The 27,979-nt window shown below is 36.7% G+C and overlaps 3 protein-coding genes across 8 annotated transcripts in view; all 3 read right to left on the bottom strand.

Moving 5' to 3' along the window:
• Positions 1-9,284, bottom strand: part of kmt2ba (lysine (K)-specific methyltransferase 2Ba) — a 43,167-nt gene extending 33,883 nt beyond the window's left edge. For 3 of the 4 annotated variants that reach the window (XR_003597979.1, XM_028037148.1, XM_028037147.1), the window contains exons 1-5: positions 8,890-9,284; positions 2,902-4,312; positions 1,946-2,109; positions 1,522-1,614; positions 234-390 (exon numbers count right to left, since the gene is read on the bottom strand). Coding sequence is in view for 3 of the 4 variants with exons in the window: in XM_028037148.1 (XP_027892949.1) it covers positions 234-390; positions 1,522-1,614; positions 1,946-2,109; positions 2,902-4,312; positions 8,890-9,198 (2,134 nt within the window). In the remaining variant the exon portion in view is untranslated. Of the gene's footprint in view, positions 1-233; positions 391-1,521; positions 1,615-1,945; positions 2,110-2,901; positions 4,313-8,889 lie in introns of those variants that run through there. The other variant, XM_028037149.1, reaches the window with a different exon arrangement.
• A 1,772-nt stretch (positions 9,285-11,056) lies between these two features.
• On the bottom strand, positions 11,057-17,544 carry LOC114156627 (zinc finger protein 135-like). Of its 2 annotated transcripts, none has more exons than XM_028037171.1 (5): positions 17,446-17,544; positions 16,988-17,116; positions 15,027-15,142; positions 13,039-13,182; positions 11,057-12,959 (listed from the first exon to the last, which is right to left on the bottom strand). In XM_028037171.1, the coding sequence occupies exons 2-5, from the start codon at positions 17,079-17,081 to the stop codon at positions 12,384-12,386; spliced, it is 930 nt and encodes a 309-aa protein (XP_027892972.1). In that variant the 5' UTR covers positions 17,082-17,116; positions 17,446-17,544; the 3' UTR covers positions 11,057-12,383. The 2 variants fall into 2 exon arrangements, with proteins under 2 accessions (XP_027892972.1, XP_027892973.1); XM_028037172.1 differs by lacking the exon at positions 17,446-17,544 and adding an exon at positions 17,284-17,439.
• A 1,604-nt stretch (positions 17,545-19,148) lies between these two features.
• On the bottom strand, positions 19,149-27,776 carry ndufv1 (NADH:ubiquinone oxidoreductase core subunit V1). Of its 2 annotated transcripts, none has more exons than XM_028037166.1 (11): positions 27,484-27,566; positions 26,128-26,233; positions 25,960-26,042; positions 25,661-25,831; positions 24,305-24,488; positions 22,692-22,881; positions 22,398-22,610; positions 20,890-21,056; positions 20,733-20,814; positions 20,489-20,634; positions 19,149-19,421 (listed from the first exon to the last, which is right to left on the bottom strand). In XM_028037166.1, exons 1-11 carry the CDS (start codon positions 27,513-27,515, stop codon positions 19,341-19,343), a joined length of 1,455 nt encoding a protein of 484 aa, XP_027892967.1. In that variant the 5' UTR covers positions 27,516-27,566; the 3' UTR covers positions 19,149-19,340. The 2 variants fall into 2 exon arrangements, with proteins under 2 accessions (XP_027892967.1, XP_027892968.1); XM_028037167.1 differs by lacking the exon at positions 27,484-27,566 and adding an exon at positions 27,683-27,776 and having other exon boundaries at positions 19,231-19,421.
• Positions 27,777-27,979: the final 203 nt, after the last annotated feature.

Consider the following 27,979-nt stretch of genomic DNA (forward strand, 5'->3'; position numbering starts at 1 on the left):
TAAAAACAAAGGCTGAACTCTTTTCTTAAAATTATTAAGTTTACTTTGCCTGAAATAACCTCTTACCAGAACACATAAAGCATATTTATACAAACATTTAAGGCATTTCAACTTTTCATAGTTTAAAAAGTACAATTTCTATATTTTGCAATCCAATAGCAACGTATATAGAACATTAATTGCAGCCTTTATTGTATGTGGTAAAAAGCAGAAAGTGAGGTAATGAGCCGTACCTTCTGCAGCAGGGGAGAAGGTGATGCCCTCCCTCTCGTGAAGCGGTAGAGCACTGAGTCTGGGAATATCATCCGGCACCAAGGCACGGGGCTGACCCAAAGCCACGGCGGCAGCCCGGCACACATGCTTGATCCTCGGACCGCCGAGCGGCTGCTCCTGCACACAGACTCAAAGGTTAAAAGCCGGTTCACAAGCCAATGAATCCAAGCAGAATTAAAACGCAGATTATGCAATCAGTGATGTTGACGTTTGTAAATGTACAAATCCTAGATGCACTTCTAGTCCTGATAGTCCTTTACCGACTGCAATAAACCCAGAGAGACAGAATCAGGATTTAAATAATAGGCAACAATATGAATAGATACAGAAAGTGACGCCACTGTTTCATTGAAAAGTATTTATATTCCTTAGAGGCATTTAAATATGTCACATCAAATTCAGCTGAAATTGTGTGGCGGTATTGAGTTTTCAGGTGATAAACCAGCACAAAATAGCGCATATCTACAAAATAGAAGGAAACTTAACACATGCGATTTAAGTCCAATTTAAAACCTTTTTAAGACTTCTATCAATGAAATTTCCACAGAGAACTGACCTTTGACCAGCTATCTCACACTAAATTTGCACACCAATTACAGACACAAAAAAGCTAGCTAACAAAGGTGCGCTAGTAGCGAGTCACTGGTAGCTTCAACCATCCAGAGAGGCGCAATGTAGATATATGAGTGCAACTCAAATGTCTGTTTGACAGAAAAGTCCCAGAAGAACAAAAAATATATAGAATATACAATTAAATAGTTCTGTCAAGACAAAATTTAAGGGAATAGTGTATTTTTTATATATACATGGATTTAAGATTTTTAACTTACCCCGACTAAGTAACGTTTATAAAAAATATATGTTTTTTACATATTTATTAGAACTGTCACTATGTCATGACAACATTAGACAGATAGTCTACCTGGCACTTAAGGAAAAAAATCAAGTGCCACTGCCTTCTGCAGAAATACAATGCCATTTCAGAAACAACCAATCAGAGCCAAGAGAAGGTTCTTATCGCTGTCAATCATGCTTGTGTATGTATCAGAGTAACATGTATACATATATAGTAGGGAATAAAAAGTATCCTTTTCATTCTTATTCACATATGTGCATTACTTTGTGTTGGTCTATAGTACATCCCAATAAAATGTGTTGAAGTTGTAGAGAAAAATGAAAATCCAAGCTGTATGAATATCTTTGCGAGCCACTGCAACTGATACAACCTGACAGTGTTAAAAATATTACCTGTGTACCATACTCTTTAGGAGAAAGGCCAGCTCTCCTCCTTCTTCTCCTCCTCCTTCCACTCACTGGCACTTGTGATTCCCTTGAGCTCAACTAAAAGTTCAAACAAAGTGGAAACATGCTTTTAGCAGCTGCAGTAAATTCAACTTTTTTAACTTAAAAAAGAAGCCATGTGACTTACCCCAGATATAATCAGACTAAACAAAGAGGGCAAATCAAATAGTGCATGAGCAAATATTTTCACTTCTCGTTTATCAGTTAGGTCAGATGTCAGTGTTAGCATTGAACTGCTTTACTCATGTTTTACAGAAAACAAAAGATGTTGAGTTAATATATTATTTTGTCTGTTTAACCAGTTTTCTTTGTAAATATATATATATTTTTTTTTACATTGATTTTCAAAATCCAGGATTTTTGTTCCTACCTGTGACAGCTTGAGCTGCTTCTGCTGATCAATCTTTATGAGCTGGACTTTGGCTTTCTTCAGCAGGTGCAGCATCCGCTTATTAGCGCCGCTGAGACCAATCCGATGGCTAGGCCCGCCCACTTCCAGCACATCACAACCGGGCTCCTCCGTCAGTGCTGCTTCTTTATGGGACGGCACAAAAAAAAGGATAGATTATCCACGATTTTATAGCAGGTATCCTGGTATTATGACCGGAGCCTTAGAAAAACATTTTGTTTTAAAGGGGACCTATAATGCAAAATTAACATTTTGCTTGTTTTTGTACTTCCATTTGGGTTTCTACTGCTTCAAAAAAAAACAGCCCTGCCATATTTAGCAAAATGTTAATGTTTTTATTGGTGTCTGGAAAACGAACCGTTTCAAAAACTATCCTTGGCCTAGCAACCTCAGCCAAGTCCAGCTGGTTACCTAGCAACCCAGACAGAATTCCACCCATTACTTAGCAACCCTAGTGGAGCTCTAGCACTTTTGGTTAGCTGGTTTTACTGCTGTACAATGGCTGCTGGAAAAGTTTTGTTGTTGACTTTACTATTCAGAAACCACTTGCTGCTTTCTTGTTGGTTGTGCAGGAGGCTCCACTAATGCTTTTCAAAGGTGAATAGTTGAATAATTGCATATGTGTTTGCAGCCATTTTTATGTATTAGTGTAAACGTTGAGTTGAGGGGCGTGGCCAGAAGCAGCTTATTTGGATTTAAAGAGACAAGATGCCCTAAAGCAGCTCGATCTGAAAGGAGCTCAAATAGGCAGAACTGAGCAGACTAAAATCTCATTATCTAAGAATGATTTTGTGCAAAGAAATGTAATGAACATGTTTTGTATAGCCCATAGACCTATTCTTGCCTGTTTAAGGAAGCATAGTAAGTCACTTTTAAACATCTTTTAGAGGAGGAAATACAGCGGATGGGATACTCACTGTTATTTTCCATGTCTTCTGCTGGAGTTTCCTCAGGAATTTCCACGCCTGCCTTGACCACCACAGACACTTTCCTCACAACTCCGGGAGAGTCTATCTCCTCCATCATGATCTTGGGCCTCCGTCTCTTCCTGTTTGGGAAAGTCAAACGGCCTTCCTGGTCTCCATGGTCCTCCTGAAAACCGGACTGGCTTTTCTTTTTCTCTGCCAATTTTAATGTCAGCTTCTTTAAGTTTTTGTAGAGCTCGACATGACTCGCGCCTGAACTGGGTTTGGATGAGATCCTTGATTCAAGCAGCGAGCTGTCCAACACCGACTTGGGGTAGCTGTCTAGCGACTGTGAGCTACCGTCGTAGCCTGATTCATGGAGGGACAGAGTGGATTTTGTGTCATCCTTCTGCTGACTTTTCAGCCATGTCGACAGCGAACCCTTTGGAAACGGGATGATTTCCTCGTTAAGGAATCTCTTTGGGGTTTTGATAACGCGGGAAGACCGTCCACTCGTTACAGTTGTACAGCTGTTAGAGTTTTGTGATAGCTTTGTCTTGTCCTCCGATGGCTCCATACTCTGACCCTGCGGTTCGGCACCATCCACAGCTGGAAGCGGCTCTGGCACGTAGGTATAAAACACATGCCGTGTCCGAACCCGACCGATTTTCGGCCGTTTGTTAACAGAAGCATCCGTTGATTGTTTGCGCCTATAACCGAACAAAAATCTGCCTCGATGCCTTCTGTGCACCCTCTTCACTGAAGTCTCTGCAGCTTTGCTCTGTAGCGATACTCCCGCCTCTTTTTCACTCTGGGCTGCCGCCTCTGGAGACGAACCCAAACCTTTAACCATCCTCATCATCCTCTGACGTTTGTGAAAAGAAGTTGAGGAGATGGCTGCGCCCCGGCCCATTTGAAAACCGCTTTTAAGCTTTTCAGATCCTTTTGCCTGAGACGTCTCCGAGTCCGCCAACACTTCTCCTTCAGCCTCATCCGTCCTGTGAGAATGTTCTTCATCTCCAACCGGTTCAGATACACTCGACTCAGTTTCATGAGGTTTAGCATCACTTCCTGATTTGGTTGCTCTTTGCTTCAATGTTCCTTCTTCTGCCGATGTTTGCTTTTCTACATGTTTGGCTTTTGTCCCTTTGTTGTGCACTTTGATAACCACTTTCGGCAATTCTTTATCTCTAGTTGGGCTCTCCTCCACATCTGACCCTTCCTTGGGAATTCTAGATACAATTTTCCCAATCAGACTTGATTTTGGGGTCTTGGGAATAATTTTTCCAATAAGAGGCTTTGCTTCCAGCACCGGATCTGAAGCTTGAGGCGGCTTGGCTTGGCTCACCGATCTCTTGGACGCAAAGGTTTTAGGTTTTGATGGGCAAACTCTTGAGCTCCCAAAACCAGTAAAATCTTCCTCCTAGAAAATATAAAATAAACCTTATAGTTGGTAGAATAAAGTATTTGGAAATGTTGAGATAAGGACAGATAATCTGTGAACCACCTGTGGTTTAACTACAACAATGACATTTTAGGTTCAAACTACATATATATTTCAAAGGTTGTAGATACAGTTATGACTAACAATCTATTGATTATTCTGACAATTAATCAGATAAAAAAAAAATTACCACATAAAGCATGTTTTTTATTTAATCCTTTTTTTAAAATAAAATATTAGAAATAAATTACATTTGCCAACAATTCAAGTCATTTTAAACAAGAAAATATATATGTTATTGCTTAAAATGCAACAACATAGCATATCTTTAGTGAATGTAGTAAAGGATGGATCTGCAACTAAAAAAGTAATTCAGACATGAAAAGCTTAGACCTTTCTCTTTTACTTCACATCAGTACATTTAAGGCTGATCTGTAGATTATTATTTTTTGGTGCATAATAAGAGGATTTTTATATTTGAAATGGGTGTATCTAAAACTATGCCACTTGAGGAGTTTTATGTAGAACATTTATTTACAAAGAAGCTTTTTATGCCTTAAATGCAAAATACATATATTTTTGTACAGTTTTGGTTTAATTACTGCTCAGAAAATACTTTTTTTTTCAGCATACAGCCTTTTTTGAGTCTGTACTAGAGTTAACTATTAATTACTAAATTAATTGAGAGTTAATTCAATAATAACTTAATCACAATGAATTGATTTAAACACTTCAGTTCTATTTGTAGAATTTGATCAAATGAATCTGGATTTTTTTTTAACATATCTGTTTTTACTCTTCATGGAGATATTCTTATAGATAGGCCTCAGTGGCAGCAGCTGCTGTTTCTTATCAAGTTTTCCTGCATTTGATTAGCTGAAAACACACAGAAAATACATTCACTGGTCATATCCAAACCGAGTCAGAGGCGACGGCTTCTGGATTATTTTTCTACTCTGTTAGCCCAGAAACAACCTGACTAGTTTTTCTTCTAAGTAGCTAATTGTTAGCTTTGATATTAATGAGTTGTATCATCATTTGTAAATCACTTTGGGGAAAAGGCGACTGCCAAATGCATAAACAAACAGCATGTTACCACTTCAGTATGCAAAGATTGCCCCAGCATCAGCAAAATACACATTTACTGCAGACTTTGAAGCCATATGAGCACAGACAGATAATCCTTTAGAGTAAATAATACTGAACAAATAAAGAAATATTCTCAACTGCCCTGAATTAGTGTTGGACCAAAGAAAGCAGAAACATGTTGTAAAATAAAACTACTTCTTCACCTGTATGTAAAACAATTCAAATTTTGTAAAAACAAACAAAAATGAAGAGATACTGAAAAGGCCGAGTTTTAAGAACCCGGACAACAATTTTCTAATCGCAATAAAGAAAGTTTGTTTTGCCTGTAAAATTGTTGAAATGCTACACAATTACCTGAAGAATATGCAGAATATGCAATGTGTGTGGAAGATAAAACTGGAATAAATAGAAGAAAGTAAATGATTTTATCAGTAGCTGCTGGAGCTTCAAACAAGAACTTCAAAACATGTTTAGAAAGCTCATGTGACATTTAGCATAGCATTTGTAAATGATACAATCAACTCAAATATGTAAACAAAATTGTGCTCTGTGATCTTTATAAGAAAGAATTTCCATCTTTTCTCAAATAAATTTTTTATATTAATGAATTTTCTTTCTAATAAACTTGTTGGAAACCAGAGAAAATGCTTTTGTCCACATTGATTCTACCACCTTTGTAGTTTATTCATATATTATTCATATGTTGAATAATAAATATTGTACACCGTTTCATAGGCAGTTAATTTGCAACGGACTTAGTTATAACATACAAAAGAACAACATATTTTTTAAACTTCCAACTTATTGTATTCAATTTAACACCAACTGTGTCTAAACAATAAGTGTTGATATCATTACACATATAAGGAAACAAATCATTTTTAAATCCAAATTACAATACAAAAATATCCTGCATTTGCCAAGTTACTGGTAAAAATCACAACAATTGGAAAATAAAGCAAACATTAAATTACCAACAGCACTTCACAGTGGTGATATATTTATTTTGATGTTCAGCTTCAGAAAGTAAAAATGTTCTCAGGTCAGACTTTATTCAAATCTGAGCACAATTCTGTTGTTTGTCCCTGAAATTACCCAATAAACCACAAATGTACATGTCACTGAAGATGAGTCAGTACTCTTCATGATTTGATTTTCAGGTACTCGCCCAACAGAAACTGCATCTCAGCATCTGCAGCCCGGCTCTCTGCTGTTACTCCCCTGTTGCATCAGTGTAGTTTTGACACAGCAACTGATTTTTTTTTATTTTCCCCACTTGTGACTCAGCAGTAAACTAAACTAAACGGTTCACACTTTTTCTGCCTGTGCAACATTTTAATTTCAGCTTGCAAGATTTCCACAATTTATTTCTGAAGCAATGCACAATGGAAATGTCAATCATAGTTCTAGTAAGGATGGATATTTATCTGCAGACAGTTGCAGTTAACAAAAAGACTCCTTAATTAATCCATTTACTTTTCTCAGCAGTTCATAATTCATAATACTTACATCTATCTCAAATGTAAACAATCTTCAGAGTGATCAGAAGTAAAAACTCTTGAATTATCCAGCAACAAAGAACACTGCACAGTACCAGGAGATGTGGAGAGCTACAGATAAGCATCATTACAAGAGAGAGCCATGTGACTATTTCAGTCAACTCCAAAGAGATTGCATCAGTAAAGTCTTTCTGATGTCAGACAGGAAAGACATTAATTGACTGCATCCAAACTGACTGCAGGATTCATGTGTGTCCATACGGATGGAAGTCATCTCACCTTCTGTTTTGTACTTTTCTAAAAACTGACCAAGTGTTTCCTGTTTGACACATTTTCCAGTTTCATTAAAAGGTCTGACCTTCTGATTACTATCCCCCCCTCAGGTACTAAAACAAATAAAATAAAATATCCTGCAGGTTATTTGATAAAGGTGGCCGTTTTAAAATCAACAGAAAATGAAGATATAAAATTATTTCATTCCTTTGCTTTTCTGATTCTTTCTTTCATTATTTTTTCCTTTGTTTTTTTTCTCTTTGTTTCTTTGTCTTTTGTATGCATGGAGGCATTTGCTGCCAACCTTAAAATAATTTAAATTAAACTAAGAAAGTGAATTGTAGAAAATACTGATGCTTGATCAATTGAAACAATTAACATATTAGGGAGTTCCTAGATGTGATATATTTAGTAGATAAAGAGAAAAGGTCTGATATGTCAGTATTTGTTCGTTTAAAGATAATCAACAAAAAACAAAAACCTTCCTTCTCTTCTGTACATGGACTCCTTAAAAACAATAACAAAAAAAATAAAGCTAAAAGTTATGGTATATATATACAATTATTCAGCTTTACATTTAAGGTAATCTTTCTATTTAGTTAACATGTTTCTTCTGACTGGAACATTAATGTTTTACAGTGGCCCAACCGGAGTCCTGGCTTGAATCCACTACAAAAAATTCTGTAGAGGGAGCTAATGATTAGGGTTATGGAAAGGAGGCCTCCTAACATCAAGGACTTGTAGTCCAATACAAAGATAAATGGTCAAAAATGCAGATCTCAACAATTACACAAAAGAGTGTCCATAGATTACAGAGAATGGTGTAAATAATTTTTAATTAGATAAAGAAAAAAACTTGCTAGCATTTTTACCAGAATGAATTAAAATAGCATCTTCAAGAGATGTTATTTTGACACAAATTGTAAGTAAATACAGAAACTCAAAATGCGATTCTCCTGAGAAAACATCAACTTTTCTTTGCAGGCAATTTGGTGCCAGAAAAGGATTAACATGAAACCCTTCCTTAACCTTTGTCTGATCATTAAGCAACTGCAAACATCGTTCAATTTACTCTAAAATGCTCCTAATTTATTGTAGGACTGGCTTCACAGACTCTATTTAAGGTTAATTAAACCTTTGCTTTCCTCCCGCCGCTGCGGACGTTCAGCTGATGTTAAAAAACACCGAGCAGTCAGCTGACACAAACTCCAACGTGGAAAGTAACAAAACGTTTTAACAACGACCAAAATCACCGGAGAGCAGCTTTTAGCAGAGCCGCGTGGAAAAACCAATATTCACAGGATCCCAAAGAATGGTTGCCACAAACAAAAAGCCTTTACTGCTGTGCTCATAGCGCCAAAGTTTCCGCCTTATCTGGTTTTTTTTTATGCAAACACTCGGCTGGACGGATATTTATACCTCAGATGCAACTTCCTATACCAGTTCCGCACAGCAGAGTATTAATACATGCAGAATAATCACACGAAAACAATCGCTGGTAATCCCATATGAAACATTCCCTGCAGGCAAACAGCTTCGTGCTACAATGCTACTATGTGTTATGTTTGTAGCTAGCTAGCTGCAAATAAGCTAAACTGTGCTTTATATAACAAACATAACAAATTTGTGTTTTAACATCGCAGGAAGTGCTTATTCTGAATTTAAATAGCACGGTTTTTTATCTAGCCGACTCACCTCCTCGCTATTGCTGGAGTCGAAGCCCACATCCTTCCGCCGATCGTGCTTCTCAGCCACCCCCAGCAGCCGCAGCAGGGTCGGATCCTCGCCGAACGCAAGGCCGGTGTTGACGGGCCTCGGCCCGGCTGCGACCAGCTCTCCGTAGTCCGAGCCCAATCTTCCGCGTCTGGTCCGTTTCTTCTCCGAGCGCAGCCTGCTGCGACCCGTTAACGGCCGACCTGGGAAGCGTGACCGGGCAGGCGGTGCCTGAGCACTCAGCCCAGCGGTTGTGGAAGGAGACGATAATCCGCCTCCCGAGGCCGCCATTATATTTAATACAACAACGGAGACAGCGCGCGGGTAGAGGATCACTGCAGCGGTGCGCGAGGCAAGATGGGTCTGCTCTATGCAAAGGCGCGAGATAGGTGCATCATGGGTAGACGAACGTCGCCGGAGCTGCTCGACGTTCGACGACGTGGGCGACTTCGCTTTTAAAATGAGCTGTTTTTGATGTTTTGTTGTTGTCGGTTGTTGTTTTTTTTTACTTGTGTGGCGAATTTAAAATAATAGAAATAGCATTTGCTTAAATAAAGGCTTAAAAGTTTGGCTTCTACTAAAAATGCTAACATATGTTTGAGCTTTATATGTGTTTATAAATGCAGGTCATGAATTTATTTGTTTATTTATTTATTTATTTATCTATTTATTTCTCAAGTTTATCTGATAGAGACAGACACACAATCACATTGACAAATTGTATTATAGTGAGCTAATTTGCAACACTTGTCCCTATGGGTTTTTATGAAAGTATAAAACACTATAAAAAAATAAACAGTATAAAAACCTGTATGCTTTTATATCATTTTTTAAGATACTACAAAGAAATTGAATAGTAGTAAAAGAATAAAATAATTAAAGGTGATATAAACAATGTTAACAGAGTCATACATATTAAAACATAACGATAAAACATTTTAAACATGAATGCATTGCTGTTGACGCATCTAGAGTTTGGTTTGCTTTTTAAACATATTGAAAATAGTCATAGACTTTGATAATAGGGATTGAATTCCACATTGTATTTTGAAACGCTTCCATCCAGGCTTACTTAAACACTGGTCTTAACTGGTCTAAATGTCTTATTTGGACGTAGCAGAGAAAAATAATAGTAATTTAAGCTCGAACGGTGTACAGATCCCACCCATATTAATACATATCAGTTTGAAACATTTTGTTATAGAATTAGGACCTTAGGATTGTATTTGAAACGTAATCAATTACAAATGTATTGATGGAACCTGACTTAATGTTGTGTTTTGATTGTTGATTCTATGTTGCATTGTGTTTCTGTGTTTGATATGATGTAAAGCACTTTGAAATGCCTTGCTGCTGAAATGTGCTATACAAATAAAATTTGATTGATTGGTTGATTATAAATATATTGATTGGATTTTTATTTAGTGAAAGCAAGCAAGGAAGAATATTAGGTTAGCCAAATTCTGCACATGCACAAGGATTAATATGCCTTTAAACAATTTGGGAAAGCTTAAATGAAAATGTCATGATTCTTAAGACAACACCTCATACTACGTATTTCCAGGTGCAGCATTTCAGATACCTCAAGATTCCAGACATTTATCTGTTCAAACTCTGCATATGCAAGTATGGAAACCATAGGAATATCAAGCCATCATGCTATTAATGAACGTTGGGTGTTTAAGGATTGAACATGTTAAAAGTGCAAGATGTGTGAATCAACCTAGAAACAAAAGCAACAGACCTTGTAAAGACGCTGGAATGAGTGAAACCAGTTCTGTACCAATAAGAGCTCAAACAAGAACCTTCATTGAGAAGGTAATAAAAATAAACAAAAGCCAAATTAGGTTGTAAATGCACTCAGAAGACAGAGCCCTTAATTTTTGGAGCGATGACCTGGCGATCTGATAAAACTAAAATTGATGTCTTATGTCATATTTATAGAAAATAAGCCCACAAGCCAAAGATCACCAAGCCCATGGTATCTTGCTATTAGTTTAAAAAAAGAGTGGTGTACTTCACAAAATAGTTTGCATCATAAGGCATTAACGGACATTAAGGCAAACTCTGAAGTGACACCAACTACTTTGATGCAGAAACATAAAGACAACAAACACTTGTCGGTGCAGAGTTCTATAAATGGAGCTGTTTTTTTTAAAAACATATTTTATTATGGTTATGTTATGAGATACAGTGCCAATGCCATATTTACACATTTTGCTGAAATCAAATACTTAACTACAAAGTATTTCCCACAACCCAAAGAAGAATCACTTTGCTATTTCACTATCAATATAAAACTTTTAGGATAAAACGAAGGCAACATGAACAGTGACTTTTGTGAGATTGTTGCTTTGTAAAAATAAATCCTGATTATTTACACACAGAAGGGTAGGTTTTCAGTGTAGGGTATTTTGTTAAACAGGGTTCGTACACTTTTCCAACAACAAAATTCAAGCACTTTTCAGACATTTTCAAGATAAGCTTTCAAACTTTTCCAACAAAACAATACAAATGGATTAAAGACAGTTCTAATTCACTATTATATGGCATAATTTATTACCGCTATGAGTAAGGTTTTGTGACAGTTTCCTATATGTAAGGGACAAAATAAATTAAACTAAATTTTATATTTTGAAAATTCTTTCTGAGACAGCTGATAGGTCTGAGAACAAAACACAAATTTAAGAAAATAAATCCCCCAATTTCAAGAACACAAATAAAATACCAAATTTATTTCAATTGTTGGGCCATTATATAAGTAATACATATTCATTACATTGAACACATTGGTTTGCTCAAACTAAATGCTCAGACACGACATAAATAATCACTTGACTTTCAGTTAAGGAGTCTTTTCTCCTAATTGTTTATTACAAAACTGTGCGAATAGAATAAGCAAATTTAAGGATTTTTAAATTTTATTCCTTTTACAGAAATGAAGCACTTTCCAAACCTTGAAAACACCTAAGGTTTTCCCCAATGTATTATGAGCCCGGTGGGCCACCAGGCTTTATTTGTGGCCCCACCAGGCTAATCCTTGCTTATTTTTTAAAGACTTTTTAAAATGTTTACATTTTTTAAGACTTTAATCTTCTAATCTTTTAATAACACATAATTATCAAGTGATATTTTCAAATTTCCTGTCAAGTTTAAACATTTTTTAACTCAAGAACACGACGGGTTGCTGGATGAATAACTGCCCAAGCCCCCAAACACCGGGCTTAGCAAGTTTTCAGGGGAAAACCTTGCATCTAATTGAAATTCAAGCATTTTCAAGGACTTCAAGGACTTCAAGTACTCGTACGAACCCAGGTTAAAATGAAAAAATAAATAACATTCCTGAAACAATCGGCAATGTGATCCATAATTCTGCTTCACAAACTTATTCTAACATATCATGCTGAAATCCTTCACCAAGCAACGTGAATGACATTATGATGCGACACCAAAGGAGGAAGTTTTCTCCTTCTGTATCATCTCTTTTCAATAGACTTCTCTGTCTTAAAATGGGAGGTTTGATGAGCCTTTAGAGTACTTTCTCTTGCAAAGCTCTTCCCGCAGGTAAGGCAGGAGTATTCAGAGCTGAGAGCTTTCAGAGGGCGAGGGCGATGGAGGTCTTTTTTGTGAGCTCGCAAGGCTTCAACTGTGGCAAACATACAATTACAGTCGTCTTCAGGACAGGGAATTTTACACTCCACAGACGAAGTCGAGTCAGGGTATTCTTTTGCAACGTCTTCGTGCTTGATTTTCTTATCAACTTCCACCTCTTGGGAAACGGGCGTAGGTTCACAGGCCCGCTTTTTGCCTCGTGACTCCTCAAGATCGCAGTCAGCGGTTTCCTCCTGATGCTGCAGGAGCTCGTCTTCTGTCTGGAAAACAACGCCACATTTACAGCACTGAAACATGTCAATGTCTTCAGCTGCAGCCTCTTTCTCGGGATGCATTGCAATGCGATGTTTGCGGAGTCGAAAGGGAACGGGGAACCTGGCGCCGCAGTCAACGCAAAGAAAACGCCGCTCCCCGCAATCCTTCCGTCTGTGTTGGTTCAGCTGTAAGACAACAAACGATCAGCACGGCTCACAATTTATGGCGAACACGTAAAACATTAGAAGAATCAGCTTTAAAAACCTCGGTAAACGTGCTGAATCTTTCCTGGCAGAGGGAGCAGGAAAATGGCTTTTCTTCGGTAAAATGTGTAGGTTGGTGCTGGCTGAGCTCTGCAGTTGTGGAGAAAGAGCTGTTGCACTTGTAGCACATGAACAGCGTATTATTCTGCAAAAAGAAAATAATTTGAAAAAATGCAAAAGAAAATTGTTTCAGAGTCAAATTTTCTTAATACTCAGTCTGTTCTTTCTCAAGTTTCACTATTTATTTGTGGCATAAATGTGCACTGTTGTCAGGCTTTAATTATAGAACATGAAACTAGAGTATACATGCATGGACGAATGGAAACAGACTGATGCTTAAAAATAGGCAACGAATTAATATTAAGCAAATAATCAGATATTTAAACCTTTCTGATCTAACGTTCAATAGTTTGCTTTAAAAGACTAACAAATTCACAGCTTGTTCAAACTAAACAGTGAAAAACATGACTATACTGAGCCTTGTAGTACTTTATTACTTTTCCAACCATAGTTTTTCCTTCTACTTAATTTTTTAACATTATGTTTGGATACAGGACTGAACAGCCAGCTTCCTGGGCCTCTTTGTGGAGGATGTCAACAATTGTCTCACTGTTGCCAAGAAAAATACCTATGGGCTGTCCTAAAAGTCGTTAGATGACATCATTGCTTAATTTGCACATTTTATGAGGAGTAGAAGAAGAGAATATCAAATTTGGCAAGACAAAAAGATTAAAAAACTCTAAATATGTTTATGTAATATAAATTCTTTTCCTGAATTTACACTACATAAATCAGTCATGCATAATATCAAATTTAACTAAAAGACAGTTATCTGAGGCATAGACATTGGAGGAGGTGAATCAGTGACTGAGGCTGTGAATCAATTCCAATGATTTACAGTATTTTAGTGCAACAAAAAAAAAATTAAGCAACATGGTAAATTTTGAATAATGTTTACAGCTTCTGCGATGCAGAGCAGGGTCAGCGGCAGCTTTACTTATGCGTGATTCAATTACAAAGTTACTTTTTTATCTGTTCTTTTGTTGGAAGTCCAAAGAAAAGAGCTGGAGTCAGATTTAGTTTTGACAACCTAAAGTTTAAATTATTCTCACCAATATAAAGCTGTATAACTCTGTGCTCTTCCACACAGTGCCAATACTATAGGAAAGAGCAAAGTAATCAGAGTACATTACATATTTATTTTCTTCGGCATTCACACCCCCTCACACACTGAAATCTAAATGCCAAAGTCTCCCAAAACACAGAAGAAAGTCTCTGCATTTGTCGCTAGTCACTTTTTTGAAGCAAAAGTTGCTTGCGGTTGCTGAAAAATTATTAAATTTAGCAACAAAGTTGCCAATTTGGCAAGAGTGAATGGTCTACTGGACAGGTCACTAGTCCTTACTCCAAATATCTAAACCATAAAGTCATATTTCTGTACAAATGTTTATTCTTTTAATTGGTCTCTTATTTTTGTGACAAAGTTAATTTTGAGGTTTTATTAGCTATAAGTCCATTTATCAAAATTTACCGAAATAAATGCTTCAAATAAATCCCTTCATGTGTAAAGGACCTACTTACGATTTTCACCTTTTGAGTCCAATTACTGAAATAAATTAACTTAACATATTTGATTACCTACATGTAGATGTAGGAAAATTTTGGACTAAAAAATCATAATCCCTACTCAGGTCTGTTTATAAATAAGAGAATCCTTACAACTTTTTAATAACAGTACTATCCCACAAATAATACATCTACAAAATTATTAAACTACGTTAGTAAATGTGTTATTTTTTAAAATGAGCTTTCCAACATTTTTTTTTTCTGCACCTGAATTTCACTGAACATTATTTGGTACTAATGTAAAGTTTTAGGGTAATACTGTATAGGGGTAGAAATGTTGATAAATTATGATATTTCCTATTTTATTTTATATGAATTAGAGAGTTTGCTGAAATTTTTTTGAGACATTTTAAATTTTTATACCTGCTGCAGATGACGCTTGTACTCGTCCCGATGGTTCCTCTTGATGTGTCTCTCCTTGGATTTGAGGTCTTTGAAAATGATCAGGCAATGGAAACACTGCAGACTCTCATGGAGATCTGTAGTGCAGACGACAGACTTAGAAAGTAGTGCAAGTTTAGTAAGGTGTTTATTAAAAGTATTCACCCAGATTAAAATTTTTCCTTTTACCTTTTTTTCCTTGGTTTTATATATAAAGAATAATTAACTCAACTAGAGTTTGCTAAAATGCATGTGAGAGATCACTAGCTTAATCTAAATACTGATTGTAACAGGTGAATATTTATGCAATTACTTACTTTACGTTAAATATTTTTCTTTAATTATCATTATTTTGTAGAAATAAATTTTTACTTTGGATTAAAGCCCAGACACCCTACGGAGAAAACCCATTTCGGCCGTTGTATCCGTGATCTCGTTCTTTCGGTCAAGACCCAAAGCTCATGACCATAGATGAGGGTGGAAATGTAGATTGTCCGGTAAATCGAGAGGAAAGCTCTCTACATTTACTGGATGTAAATGTACATTCGGTAAATGTAACGGACCAGTACAGCGCCCGCTTCACTGCAGACGCTGCGCCAATCCGCCTGTCGATCTCCCGCTCCCTTCTTCCCTCATTCGTGAACAAAATCTTGAGATACTTAAACTCCTCCACTTGGAGCAGGATACCCCCCCGACCCGGAGAAGGTACTCTACCCTTTTACGGCTCAAGACCATGGCCTCAGATTTGGAGGCACTGATCCTAATCCCAGCCGCTTCACACTCGGCTGCGAACCGCTCCAGCGAGAGCTGCAGATCACGACCTGATGAAGCCAATAGGACCACATCATCCGCAAAAAGCAGAGATGAGATCCTAAGGCCACCAAATCGGATCCCCTCAACACCTTGGCTGCACCTAGAAATTCTGTCCATGAAAGTGATGAACAGAATCGGTGACAAAGGGCAGCCCTGGCGGAGTCCAACTCTCACCGGAAACGAGCCCGACTTACTGCCGGCAATGCGGACCAGACTCTGACACCGGTCATACAGGGACCTGACAGCCCGTATCAAAGGGGTTGGTACCCCATACTCCTGGAGAACCCCCCACAGGGCTCCCCGAGGGACACGGTCGAACGCCTTCTCCAAGTCCACAAAACACATGTAGACCGGTTGGGCGAACTCCCATGCACCCTCCAGGACCCTGCCGAGGGTGTAGAGCTGGTCCAGTGTTCCACGACCAGGACGAAAACCTCAGGAACCTCTTCCTGAATCCGAGGTTGAACTATCCGACGGACCCTCCTCTCCAGGACCCCTCAATGGACCTTGCCAGGGAGGCTTAAGACTGTGACCCCTCTATAATTGGAGCACACCCTCCGGTCCCCCTTTTTGAACAGGGGGACCACCACCCCAGTCTGCCAATCCAGGGGAACTGCCCCCGATGTCCATGCAATATTGCAGAGTCATGTCAGCCAGCACAACCCTACAACATCCAGAGCCGTAAGGAACCCAGGACAAATCTCATCCACCCCTGGGGCCCTGCCACTGATTATAGTAGAATATTCTTCTTAATTATTTTTATTTTTTCTCTGACATTTTACTTAATTTCATTTCATCTAGGTCTGGACTTTGATTTCCACAACATACCAAAGAATATGTTTCAACCACCTCTTCTGAATATAAGAATAAATCTTTGAGGGAAAAACACAAAATAAAAACATCAATGGGGCAAGCATTGAACCTTGGGGAAGTCCAACTTAATAAACAGCTGTAACAGATCAATACTCATGAACTTTACAGAGAAACATGCACATTTTGAATAAGAAGACCAATGAAGGTTACTAATTGTTCTAACATTATGTTTTATTCTTAAAGCTTACAAAGAAGACAGAGAAGACTTGTGACTTTTCATGTTCTTTGTAGTAATAGTACAGTAAATATCAGCTTACAGTACTCCGGGCCGCCCACAGGGTCAGATTTGGTCTCTGCAGAAGAGGACTTCATTTCATTTCCAACAACCACTTGCTCTATTTTCATTTCCATCTTGGTGCTTTCACCGAGCTCAGATCCACATCAAACTGTAAGATAAGCACAAAATTGTCATTAAAAACAACTTAAATACGAAACATTATTAAAAGGACAACTGAACACATCATAACTGCGTTATATCTCTAAAATACTCGGGTGTAAACTCTTTAGCATCAATGATTGCGGTAAATATTAAACGTTGTAAAATTACGACAACCGTTGCACCACGATGGAGGACACAGGGGAGCGCGCGGCACAAGCTGCGCCATTTGGTTTCAACTTTAAAAATAATTGAATGAAAAAATATTTTCTATGCCCGTTGTATAATTTATGCGGTGGTTAAATGATCAATCTTTCACATAAAAAAACCCAAACTTGCTTTAGCACTATCTGCAGGGTCCACGGAAACGAAGCTGTTGTTCAGCCCCCGTCACGTGACGTGGGAATAGAAAATCTCGCGAGATTAGAGTTCGCCACTACAAAGCTAGAGCAGCGAGATAGATATTATACGGCACTGATCTTGAGTACCCAAAAGTTGTACTCAAGTAAGAGTAGCACTACTACTGCTAATTTTTACTCAAGTAAAAATAAAAAGTAGAAAATTCAAGAAATTAAGAGTGACATAAGTAAGGTGACATAAAAAGGCTACTAAAGTACTTAGTAACATTTTAAATAAGTAATAGAAGGTAGTAGCAATGAATCAAAATATCAATCATGTCATATTTAAAAAATTACATTAGACTAAAACGTAAAAATACATGGGAATATTGATATGTTAAAACTCAAAATGAAAGTAATTCATATAAATAACACAATTACAAAATAGAATCAGGCAAAAGTAAAAATTTTTCTATATAAAACTTATAAAATTTAAACAAAAAACTGCAGATCTGCAGGAAATTACCAGATACAGACACTGTTGGTGTCTGTATCTGGTAATTTCTTTGGTTAAAATAAACTTGTTCTTCATTCAGTGAAGTTGCTCACAGTGAGAGTAGAAATACTTCACAATAAAATTACTTAAGTAAAAGAGTAAAATTAGTCCTAAAAGTAATTTCCCCCCCCAAAAAGTCACTCGGGTTTCTTTGTAATTCTCTACAACATTAACCTTGATCTGCCTGGTGTGTTTGTTGATGTTAGTTGACTATTGATAATTGGAACAGCCGTATTCATACTCAGATTAAACTACACAGATGGAATCAATTTACTAGTTAGATTTTTGGAAGCAATTGTTTTCCGTAGATTTATTGAAAAGGAAGAAGGGGATGAGTAAAACTGCATGCCACACTTCCCAGATTTCTATTTATGCTCTATGGTGGTCTGTCACACACAATCCTCTTAAATACATTGAAGTTTGTGATTGTTTTGCAACTAAATGTAGAAAAATTACCCTTCCAGCACCATCTTATCCTAAAGACACCATAGTTCCTAACAACCTACGTTTCTCTCACACTGGTAGGTATACTTGCAGTTCCTAATCTATCTAAATAAATGAGAACCATATCTTTCATCTGCTCCTATCTTATTGAACCAGCTCCTCTGACAAGTTCTGAATGAAACACTGAAAATCAATTTTGTGTTTCAAAACTGTGTCAAAGGTAAAGACCTAATATCTTTGATCAAACAGAAAATAACTTAATATAGTGGATATAATTAGATTCATGTCTGTATGCCTTAAATACATTTAAATTTTAGCAGTCCTTCAATTTGGATGATTCCTGTCAATATCAACGTAATCCCCCACAAACCATCTTTAAAGATCCAAAATGTTCTGCTTGTATTTTTCAAATTTAAAGATTTTCTTTTAAATCCACTCTTTCATAGATTTTGTATGAACCTAGAATACATATCCTACAAATTTAGTAACTATTTACTTTATAAATCAGACCGTTTTTACTTGGAAACTCCTACTACCCTTCATTTTTGTGAATTATTAGCATGGGTTTCAATATTTAAAGTATTTTCATGTGGATAGATCTGGTCCATAAGACTGAAATAAAAATATTAGCATCTCAGCATCAATTTTCTTTTTCACATACTAAAATTCTAAAGTAATACAAAAAAATCCAAACAATTCAACTCTTAAAGTCAACCAATAGTTTCAGGTAATGGATCTTTATTGGTATTTTCACCGAACACGACAGAAGTGTGAATCGAAGCTTCCTGATGAGGCGAAAAGACAGTATATCATCTTTAGTTTAAATATTTCTCACATACATAAGGTTAAGAGCGTTTAGAGGCAGAAGAAAGAAATCAAAAAGTTGAGAACGAGATTTAAGCCACAGCTTGTTTCTGCTGCTGCTGGTATTCAGCGATTCGGGTTTCCATCACAGGCCTGAAGTGCCGGATTAATCCCTAAAAACACACAAGAAAAGATTATTTATGCGCAATATCACTTCAATATACACCATCAAGTCAAAGTGATAAATAACTTCATAACTGAGGAGATTATGACAGAACATAATGTAGAAAAAAAATCAAATGCATTATTTTGTTACTGTGGGAGGGAACTAGTGACATCTAGTGGCACAAACTGTTAATTACAAACAGGATTGGTCAAGTTTCAGGAAGAGCCTGTCAGCCCAAAATATCATCTCCATAACAAGTCCAGTACTTTAGTTTTAGTACTGTATTTAGTATTTAGTTTTTGAATAAAATAAATAAATCACACATTTACCTTTCCATTCCAGATGTTTACAAACTAAACCTTTAAGAGCTCTTATTTAATTGGATTTAACTTATTTTAATAACACGCAAAAAAGTTCACAATGAGTTTATGGCATTGATTTTCTACAGTAAACTGGAAACTGGAAAAAACAGGAACCGAACTTAAGCTGGAATAAAGGAAGAAAGACAAGAAGGAAGAAGGGCAGAGAAAAGGAAGGATACAAGAAAAGAAAAACAGGAAAAACAAGAAGAAAGAACAAAAGTAAGAAATTGAAGTAGGACACACAAGAGGAAGAAAGAAATAAAGGAAACAAGGTAAGACAAAAGAAGGGAGGACCAAGGACAACTAAAAAAGGAAAGGAAAAAAGGGGAAAGTAAGGATTGTAGTTAGCATACAAGGAAGAAAGGTAGAAAAGAAGAAATGTAGACATAAAGATGGAAGAAAGAAAAGATGGAAAGAGGGAAGGAAGTAAAAAAAGACTGGGTTTTACCTCTGACTGGGTTCCACCTCTAACTGGGTTTTACCTCTGACTGGGTTCCACCTCTAACTGGGTGCCACCTCTCACTGGGTGCCACCTCTCACTGGGTGCCACGTCTAACTGGGTTCCACCTCTAACTGGGTTTTACCTCTGACTGGGTTCCACCTCTAACTGGGTTTTACCTCTGACTGGGTTCCACCTCTAACTGGGTTCCACCTCTAACTGGGTTTTACCTTTGACTGTTGGAATGATTTCTCTTCTCTGATATGTCTTTACCTGTACGGGCCACGCTGCACCGTCACCCAGCGCGCAGATGGTGTGTCCCTCGATCTGCTTGCTGAGTTCCCAGATCATATCGATCTCCGCCGGCCGCGCGTCGCCGCGGACAAAACGCCACATCATCTTATTCATCCAGTCCACTCCTACAGAAATCAACCAGAGCATCCAAAACAAAACATTTTATTTTATTGTTTATGAAAATAAATCCTTCCAAAAAAAAAACTTAATGAGAAGCATTTACCCTCCCTGCATGGGGTGCACTGGCCACAACTCTCATGTTTGTAGAACTCAATCAGTCGGGCGATGGCTCTGATGATGTCAGTCTGCAAAAGCAACACTAATCAACCAATGACCAATGATACCGGCGTCTGGTCGCTCTGCAGAGGTGGCGGACTCACAGATTTGTCCATGACGATTAGAGCGGCCGTGCCGAGGCCGGTCTGGGCTTGAATGAGGCCGTCGAAATCCATTAGCACCTCTTCACAGACGTTCTTGGGGATGAGGGGAGTTGAGGATCCTCCAGGGATTACAGCCAGCAGGTTATCCCAGCCTCCGCGAACGCCACCTACCGCACAGATGTTGCTTTCAATTAAGTTAGGAATAAAAAAAAAAATGTAGTCGCTTATGTTAAGCCGTCCTAATCTTTGGCTTTGTGACCCTTGTACTGAAGGAGAACATGGCAGATGGATTTAGGTCATCTCTTTGTGACCTTTCTACTTAATTACACTTCAAAAGAAATAGATTTAAAAACGAACATATAGGAAAGACTCCTCCCTGTTTTTAATATAAAAAAAAACAAAACACTTTTTTGGCGTTTTCAGCAGATTTGGGTAGTAACTAGTTACACTTACTCAGTTTACTTGAGTAACATTTTGGAAAATATGTACTTTTGGAAGTATTTTTACAACACTGTACGTTTTACTTTAACTTGATTTATTTTATTATGAAGTATCGCTACTCTTACGTAAGTAAAATGTTGGTTTGGTTTGTTTTAACCACAAATTCACCAGACAAAGACACACACCTGCAGTTTTTAATTAATGTTTTATATTGAAAATTTTGGAAAATTGTTGTTTTAAAATTATTTTGTTTACATGAATTACTTTCATTTCGGTTCTTACAATACCAAAATATCCACACAACTTTAGATTTTGGTCCAATTGATGTAATTTTTAAATGTTAAATGATTAATGTTTTGATAAATTACTCAGTACTTTTTTACTCTTACTTTAGTAATCTCTATTTTTTTATTTTCACTTGAGTAAAAATATGTTTTCGTAGCTCTACTTTTACTTTGGTAAATTATGATATTTGAAAATTATGTTCAACAAAAAATAGAAAATATTGAGGTTCACCACCATTTTAAATATGGAGGCTGCAAATAGACTGAATGAAGGAAGAAACAACAGAGGAAACAGAAAGAAGGCACGGAACAAGGAAGAAAGGAATGATACAAGGAAAGAAGGAAGGAAGGAATGAAAGAGGAAAGCAAAAACGGGGCAAGTAAAAAAAAAAGGAAGGATAAAAGGATGGAAAGACAAAAGCAATGAAAGGATGCGGAACACATTAAAGGAGGACACAAAAAAAGTAAATGTCCTAATTTTTTAAAATTAGATTTATCGTTAGAATAATCAAAAGAGTAATCAATTACTAAAATCATTAGTTGCAGCAGTACAAAAATGAAGGGAATGATACAAGAGACAGCAACACCTAGAAAGGCCTGAAAGAAGGCTAACATTTAGACAGTGTAATTAAAGGAATAAAACCTTTATTTTTTCCAGAGTCAGACCTTTAACGTGCTGAAATCAAATGGCAGACTTTTCCGGATGTTTAAAAACCATGCAGGAAACACATATGGACGTTTTCACCCAGATTTAAAAATGAAAGCCACCATGTTGATGCATACCTGCGTGTCTCTCGATGAGCTCTTTCAGAGGGACGGACATCTCCTCCTCCACAGTGCAGGGGTGGTTCACATGACCCGAGATGTTGAACAGTTTTGTACCAGAGTTTCTCTCCCTGCCGAAGCTCACAAACCACGACCCTCCACGGCGACAGATGGTGGGCGCCACAGACACCGTCTCCACGTTGGCGACAGTCGTCGGGCAACCAAACACACCTTCAACAAGAGGAGAAAACACTCGAGTTGCCAGGAGGAACCCACTGGGACGTACGGATGTTATGCGCTGCCTGAACTCACCAACATCTGCAGGGAACGGAGGCTTGAGACGCGGCTTCCCCTGTTTTCCCTCCAGGGACTCTATGAGGGCGGTTTCTTCTCCACAGATGTACGCACCGGCGCCACGCATCACAAACACATCAAAGTCGTAACCAGAGCCGCAGGCGTTCTTTCCAATCAGCCCAGCAGCATACGCCTCATTGATGGCCACCTGAAAGAGAAAGATGGGTTAATTCTGATTCATTTATTGCAAAGATTTTAACGTGTTAAAAATGTTTAATTTAATTCAAATTGTTTTCTGTTTTTGTATTCACGTTTCCAGTGCGCCTGTAAATCTGACGCACAATCGCAGCTACAAACAACAGCAATGAACAACAAAGTGGCTTTCCTTGCCACACTGAAGAGTCATTTTTTAAAATTGACTTTAAAAAATTCTATTTTTTAAAGTAAAAAAAAAAAAAGTACTTTTTTTTTACTTTTCCAATTTTTTTATCCTTTCCCTATCCCAATAACAGACAGTACTCAGTATAAAATCAGTCAATATGAACCTGCAAACAGGATAGAATACATACAACAAAAAGCCAAATAAATTTTTTTTTAAAGTTTTTAAAAAATTGTTTTTTGCTTCAAAGAATGATCTGATGGGATGCTGGAATATATGACTGTTGTTTACTAAAAAGAGTTGAAACTATTCAAGCCTAAATACTGTTTTAATGCAAAACATGTAGGTAGCAGCAGGAATGCTAATGTCAGCGTTTCTAAAGAAGTTTTTTTTTTTTTAAATAAGTTACATGAATGATCCTGGATTTATGAAACACTTGAAAGCTAAATAATGAATGAATGACCTAAATAAAAAGATTAAAACAATAACTATCTTTGTTGTTGAGTTCCATAATTTAGCAGAAAAAAATATTTCTTTGATTAAAAAATGTTGCTTATTTTGTCGATAAATAGTTCTCAATAATAATGTGATTAATCAAAAATTTTAATCAAGTCCCACCACTAAAAAAATATTTATTTCTGAAATTAGGTAGGAACTGGGAAAATTTGTTTAAAAGACGACAAGTAATTGACAGCCATTTGTGAAGAATCAATTACATACAGCTCTGGGAAAAAATTAAGAAACCACTTAAAATGATTTTACTCTTTATAGGTTTATGTTTGAGTAAAGTGAACATTGTTCTTTTATTCTATGAGCTACCGACAACATGTCTCTGAAATTCGAAGCAAAAATTTTGTATGTATTTGCAGAAAATGAGAAATAACTAAACGAGGCAGTGCTTTCAGATCTCAAATTATGCAAAGAAAACAAGCTCATACTCATTAAGAAACAACAAAACTAATGTTTTAACTCAGTTCAGAAATCAATACTTGGTGGAATAACCAGGAGGTTTTCAATGGGGTTCAGTCCAGTGGTTATTTTTTTTCCCCCACAGCTGTATATGTAAATTATGTCAATACTGAAATGTTTGTATGTCCTTTTGCCACTTTCCTTTTAAAATTTTGACTATTCATTATTTAGAAAGTTTAACACTAATAGGTGTAGTTTTATACACATTTTTTAAATTAATGCTTTCTGCATTACACAACAGCTGTTTAATAAACTGCCACGCCGTCGATGTGCACACGTTCACCTGCAGGTTGGACGACTCGTTGTAAAACTCTCCTCTGATGTAGATGTAAGCAGCACGAGCCCCCATGGCCCGGCCTGCGATCAGGCAGCCCTCCACCAGCTTGTGCGGGTCGTGCCTCATGATCTCTCTGTCCTTGCAGGTTCCAGGCTCTCCTTCGTCCGCATTCACCACCAGATACTTCGGCCTAAAATACAAAACTGGGTCAAGTCATGTAGGAAAAGCAGCAGCAATTATGGAAAGTAGAACCAGTTTCCCATTGGATAAAACTGAACAGTAAGAGCAACAACAAGACTGTGAGCAGAAGAACCGACCTATCCAGAGGAGAAGTTAATAGATTAATTAACTGACAAACATTTATAAAATTCTTTGTTTTCATTTCAGCTATTGAGAAAATCAATGATTGGTTCACTACTAAATACAAGTGGAATTTTTAAAAATATTTCTATCTGTATTTAAGGGAAGAAAGCTGAACCTAACATTTAGACAATGGAACTGTGAATAAAGTCTTGAACAAGATCGAAACGATTAAGCAGATAAATCATGATTTAATTGATTATTAAAATTATCAACTAATTTTGTAATCAATTAATCTCATGTTACACAAAAAAGGCAATTTGCTGAGAGGACAACACACTATGAACAGTAATTAAGCCAAAACTGTACAAAAATATATACCATACATTTTGCATTAAAGATAAAAAAAAATAATAAAAACTTTCTGTAAACAGTTTTGTTCTACCCAAAACTGTGTAAGTGGCATTGTTTTAGCTTCACCTGGTTCAAATGCTGTAAAAAAAGAAATTATAATTTAAAAAAAACCCTTTTACTACCTAGTTGTTAATCAGTTAATCCCAAAAAAATAATCAACAGCTCATTCACTGTACTTACTTTAATTCAAGCAAAAAGAGTTGAGCTTTTCACATGTTGATGTTAGAAATATTTTTAGCTGCAGATGCATCATTTGCTACAAATCATCCAGCATGCACTGAGGGGATGTTATGCTATTGCATTATAGGCAATAAAATGTTTATTTTCTCATTTAAAAAAAGGAATTGAAGTATCTTGTTTGTTTGCATTTTAATGCATTTCTAATACCGTATGAAAAAGGCTTAGAAACATCTGCAAAATGCTTATATCAAAATAATCATCGGAATAATCAATAACTAAAAAAAGAAACAAATATTTATCTGTAATGTATATTTTTTTCTTCTTCCACTTCTATCCAAACCCAGTGCCAATCTGGAGATTATTAATATAATAATTAGTTTCTTGACTCCATTTCTATATTATTGAAAGCTTTAAAACAAAATATAATGAGGAGATCAGATGTAAATCTGCCAGGCTCTCTGCACTGACCGTCCGTCGCTGGGCTTGTTCATGAAACTCCACTTCATGCCAGTAGGGAACCCGGCTCCGCCTCTCCCCCGCAGACCAGAAACCTTGATCTCATTGAGAATCCAGTCGACCCCCTTCAAAAGGATCTCCTTGGTTTTGTACCAGTCGCCACGCTTCAGTGCCCCGTTTAGTCTACCGGGAAGCAAAAAGCACGTAAATATTGTAAATTATTCTTTTTTTTAAATCATTTTGATTGCCAGAGTGCGCTGAATGAACGTTATGATACTCTGGATTAAACAAGAAAGTAAAAGTCATGTTACCTCCAGTCATGACGGCCATAAAGATTTGTGAAAATTCTGTCCTCGTCTGCCAGTGGGCCAAATTTAGTTTTCTTTGGAGCAGTCTGGTTAAAGAAAAACATAATTTTTTTGTATATGCTTTTTGAAAGTTAAACTATTTAATGGTTCTATTAAAAACAGACAATGTACCTGTGCAGTGCTGTTGAATCGACAGAGAGTGGTCACGCCTCCTTGGCTGATTGCAGCCGGAGCGCGAGCCACAGCACCCACCACCGAACGAGACAAGGACAGCATCCTTCCAGCAGAAAACACAAAGAGCAGCAGCTTTAAAACTTCAGCATCAGAGCGCTCGAGTTATTTTAATTCAAGAAGACAGAAATAAAAAGCAATTTTTCATCTGAAAATGAAAAAAAAAGCTATTATTGGACAAATATTTTCCATAACACACAGCTCTTCGTGTCAAGAACAGAAACGTGAGGATTGAAGTGTACTTCTAGTGACTAGTGAAAATACAGAGTTAAAATAAAACATCCAACAACTTTATAAGATATATGTAGTTATCACACATTTAGGATCCAATAATTGCCCCATCTTGTTTGTACACAAACCATTACTGAATGTAAACAAACTTATCTTGCAGAACATCCTGGACAAGGTTGCAAATCTACAAAATGTAAAATTATCTTGTAATCTTTTAAGTTTACAAGTTAAGCTCTTTGTCAGTAGTTCTCCAGGCTGTTTGAATGTCTAAGTTTCTTTTTTGGCTTCGATTGCTTTACCACTCACTTTATATGCAATCTTTGTGGTTGACCTTTTCAAAATACTGGGAAAAATTTAGGAAAAACTGGGCTAGTATACCACAAAAGCAGCAAGTTCTGTTGCTTTTGCATATTTGACCAAACCTATGAAGCTTTTGGTGTATTTAAGTATGTTGTACTGGTGCAGAGTTATCAAATATATTTGTAATTCAGTACATTAGACCGTGGTTTTTTTTTATTTTTATTTTTTTAAAGAAACGTTTTAAGTCAATTGAGGGCTGTTTTTCTCTATTTTAATCAATGTTTTTATTTTTTTGAAACAAAAAATTAAAACTGAAAAATTATTTTGAACCTCGGAAAACAAATTATACATAAAATATACTTTTTTATTTAGCTCAGATAATTGTTTTATTCAATTAAATAAAAGCATATTGTGTCGTAATTAAAATCTCAAAGTAAAATCCACAAAAATAATAAGTGCCAAAATAAGACACTTATCGATGGTTACATCACTACAAATGTAACCTTAAAAACAAAAACACTTAAAAACAAAAACAACATGGCTGTAACTTTTAAGAATAATCCCACAATTATACTTATTTTGATATTTCAGAGATTGCCTTTGTATTGTTACGTCAGATGTACAAAGTAAGCTAAAATGGGAAGAGAAATTGTGATCAAAGTAGTTCAGTTGTTGCAATTAAAATTACATATTTATTAAAAAATATATATATTTACTAAACAAAGAAAGGTATTAATAAACAGGGATTGTGTTGATCAAACTGACCTCAGTGCTGACATGCTAACTATAGTTAGCATAGCGGTTAACCTTGTAGTGGAATTAAAGCAGCGGATCCACGGAGCTACATGCTAATTTCACACACATAAGCGCTAACTGGTTAATTCACTGTATATCTATCAGATGCAGATATCTAACCTGCAGCAAGAGTCAACAATAACCAACAAAAACAATCCCCCTAACTTACCTTCTGTCTACGTTAGCGGTTTATGAAACACAGCTCTACAGGAAGGAGAGCGAGTGACCCGGATATAGTTAATAACAGCCGCAGAGGTGGAAGAAGAAAAAATTCAGAACATTAATCTGACCCTACAGAGCATATGTAACCTTACCAAACAACATGTTTGGTAATGTTATTTAATAGGGCCTGGAATATATTTTAACTCATAAGAATGAATGGAATTTTTAAATTTGTGAATCTTATGTTGTGTTATATGTGAATAGAAATAGGCGGTGACTCAATTATATATTACATTTACATTTA

Source organism: Xiphophorus couchianus, chromosome 13 (assembly GCF_001444195.1).
Source record: "Xiphophorus couchianus chromosome 13, X_couchianus-1.0, whole genome shotgun sequence".
Lineage (NCBI taxonomy): Eukaryota > Metazoa > Chordata > Actinopteri > Cyprinodontiformes > Poeciliidae > Xiphophorus > Xiphophorus couchianus.

Bases quoted from the DNA above. Each gene is read 5' to 3' on its own strand.
- LOC114156627 (XM_028037171.1), bottom strand. From the start codon at position 17,081: ATGGAAATGAAAATAGAGCAAGTGGTTGTTGGAAATGAAATGAAGTCC. The intron at 15,143-16,987 runs GTAAGCTGATAT...TCTGCACTACAG, and splicing joins TGTGGGCGGCCCGGAGTACT to ATCTCCATGAGAGTCTGCAG. The intron at 13,183-15,026 runs GTATAAAAATTT...TTCTTTTTGCAG, and splicing joins ACAAGCGTCATCTGCAGCAG to AATAATACGCTGTTCATGTG.
- ndufv1 (XM_028037166.1), bottom strand. From the start codon at position 27,515: ATGCTAACTATAGTTAGCATGTCAGCACTGAG. The intron at 24,489-25,660 runs GTCAGTGCAGAG...TTTGTATTTTAG, and splicing joins AACAAGCCCAGCGACGGACG to GCCGAAGTATCTGGTGGTGA. The intron at 22,611-22,691 runs GTGAGTTCAGGC...CTCTTGTTGAAG, and splicing joins TCCGTTCCCTGCAGATGTTG to GTGTGTTTGGTTGCCCGACG.